The sequence below is a fragment of the Arachis ipaensis genome, chromosome B06 (assembly GCF_000816755.2).
Source record: "Arachis ipaensis cultivar K30076 chromosome B06, Araip1.1, whole genome shotgun sequence".
Lineage (NCBI taxonomy): Eukaryota > Viridiplantae > Streptophyta > Magnoliopsida > Fabales > Fabaceae > Arachis > Arachis ipaensis.
Genome location: NC_029790.2, coordinates 120,150,378 through 120,153,385, shown reverse-complemented (window position 1 = coordinate 120,153,385; position 3,008 = coordinate 120,150,378). Strand labels below are relative to the sequence as shown.

General features: G+C 34.0%; 1 protein-coding gene across 1 annotated transcript in view; it reads left to right on the top strand.

Moving 5' to 3' along the window:
• Window positions 1,961-3,008, top strand: part of LOC107605008 (peroxidase 55) — a 2,851-nt gene continuing 1,803 nt past the window's right edge. Inside the window, exon 1 of the mRNA XM_016306742.2 lies at window positions 1,961-2,258. Within this exon, the coding sequence (XP_016162228.1) occupies window positions 2,055-2,258 (204 nt within the window). The 5' untranslated portion in view covers window positions 1,961-2,054. The remainder of the gene's footprint in view (window positions 2,259-3,008) is intronic.

Below are 3,008 nucleotides of genomic sequence, written 5' to 3'. Positions count from 1 at the left end.
GGACGATCCGGCACGGTTATATCGGTTGGACGGAGTCGCTCATATAGCCGGGGTCATCAACGACGAGGTTAGTACGGAAATTTTTTTTGATTCAAGCGTTAGTTGTGCCTTAGTGGTTTTGTATCTTGGTTAGACGGTAATTTATGTTAGTGGTTTATGTAGGTGGTTTAGGTGAGGGGATTATGTAGGTGGTTTATGATAGTGGTTTAAGCTAGCGGTATAAGTTAGTGGTTTATGTAAGTGGTTTAGGGTGGTGGTTTAGGGTAGTGGTTTTTGTTAGTGGTTTAAGTCAGTGGTTTTTGGTAGTGGTTTATGTTGGTGGTTTATGTTAGCGGTTTTTGTTAGTGGTTTTCGCAAGCGGTTTTTTTATGTGGTTTATGGTAGTTGTTTAATGCTAACAAACTTCTGTGATCACTTGATATGGATGTGGCCAGGCAAGTGTGAGGGCCATTGTACCGTTTGACCTCCCAAATGCCCTTGGGCTTCCGGAGACTGAGCCGAATCAACCATGTGCACCCATTCCCGAACTCCGAACACTTGCCCACATAACGGCGGTGATCGGACTCCACCACCTTGTACTGTACCCCTCGCCGGATGCTGTAAGTCTTCACACTTAACAGGGCCTCATCTTTATCCTGGAATTGCTGACCAACCTGGAACTCTGTGAGACCAGCATTTCCTTCCGCATCTCTAGCTCCGAATCCAACAGGGTGACCTAGCGCACCCTCATGCGTCATGGCGTCCAGGTCCAGAGAAGAAAAATATGGTGGATACTGCTGCGTGCCAGAGCTAGAACCACCGCCAGCCAATGCAGGCCCAGCCGCTTGAACCTCGTCCCCGCTATCATCCTCAATCGTTTCGGGCTCAACGTCGTCCTCATCAGGATAACCCAATTTGAACCATGGTGGTTCGATTTATATAAAAATGCCTCTTGGCTTATTGCTGAAACAAATTTCTGTTTGGCGTATTTTGGTTAAACTTTTCTGCATGTGGCTTAATATGGTTTTTTGCCCTTAAAATTAACCATATTTGTCCTTCAATCACTTTATTAATAATTTTTGTCAACGGTTGATGTTGTATAATATTAATTGACAACAAACATAATACTTGAGATGTCTAATTGAATTTTAACAAAATATATTTATGAAAATATATTAATTTAATTTTTTACTCCAATTACATAAATCTTATTCCCAATATAATTTAGCATATCTAAATTAATAAATTTTTATAAACATATTCAGTCATCGTTGGACATGTTAGATGTTATGTATGTTATCAATTAAAATTCCATACATCAATCGTTCACAGAAATCGTTCGTTAATGGAGTAACTGAAAGATAAACATAATTAATTTATAATATTTGAAAGACCAATTTGATTGATAAATTTTTTTAACAAATTTTAAAAACATCTCATCTTTCAAGAATAATTAATTTGACTTATTAACCCAATACAAAAACTTTTAAATCATTAAAAATGTTTATTCAAAATTTAAAATACTATTTCCTATTTTAGACAAAGAGAATCTTAGTACCTTATATTAACATTATTTTCCATCTCTCCATACCAAAATATATAATTTAAAATAGGATGTATTTCTAAATGTGAGTGCATTTTCCAAGCAGCATCCAATGCCATGAATCTGAATAATCCCTCTCTCAACTTCCAATTTTGTGACCCATTCATATGTACAAACTTGAAACTTACCCTATAGATAATAAAACTATCTTATTAGAGTGTGTAAACTTTGAAGAGCAACATTTTATTTTAATTTTGCAAGTTATAATGACCATAGGCTTGTACTAGGGTAGCTTCCAGCTAAGTTCTCTGTGTGTGTGGCACACATGGTTTGAATGTAATAACCGAGTATTAATCAAATTTGTCCTAAGCTAGTCTCCTNATAGTGACATCAATTATCTACCTTAGCTTATTGCTATAGTCCATAGATATAAATAGGAGTGTTGTGAATACATAATAACACAAGTACACAACATATACACATTAATTATAATTATTAACATTGCTAATTATTCCAGAGAGAGAGTGAGAAGATGAAGAAGATATGGGTTGTGTTAGTGGCTATGTTCATGATTAGTGTGTCTAAAGGAGAAGGGAAATTAGTGGAGAATTTTTATGGTCAAACTTGTCCAAACGTTGAATCAATTGTGACACAGGCAGTTACCACTAAGTTTCATCAAACTATCACAACAGGACAAGCAACTCTGCGTTTGTTCTTCCATGATTGCTTTGTTCAGGTACCTTATTCTTTTTCCCCCTCTTTATATGTCACTAAAGGGTATATAATAATGTATTTATATATGCTTTAAGTGTTTTTGTTTGCCGAAATAGAATAAACCAATACATTCATGTAATTTTATCCTTCCTCTGATATATTTTTTGATCATGAAATGAAACTAATTAACAGCAGCTTCTTAGCTTGCTCTGTTTTTTGTTTATTTATTAACGTTGAACATCTAAAATAGTTTCGTTTTTGTTGACTTCTATGGTTGGTGGAGGTTTTTTCTTCTTTTGCCTTATTCTTATCCTCTATATATATCGTTGCAATAGCGTATGTGGTGTCTTCTCACTTTTCTTTTCTTTTTTTTATAAATAATAAATCCACTTTCTCTAATATATAATAGACAGTTAATTCCTTATTTATGTGTAATTACTAATTATCAACTATAATGTACATTTACATAACAATTTTATAAATAATTTAAGCCGCAGTCACAAAAGGCGAACATGAATATATAATTATAAATATTTAAGCTTGTCATATGTTAAATGATATGCTATGGATACTTCCCAGGTTCCAACCTAGACTAGTAGATTTAAAACTCGTTGACTATAAGAGGTATTAAAAAAAAGTAGAAATACGTGTTATTAACTTTTGGCCAACTATCAGGTTGTATTTGGAAACGTGAAGAAAAAAAAAAAAACCAATCCAATAATCGTTTATTTAATTTGTATAGTGAATATATAATAATACCTCAAATCAATTC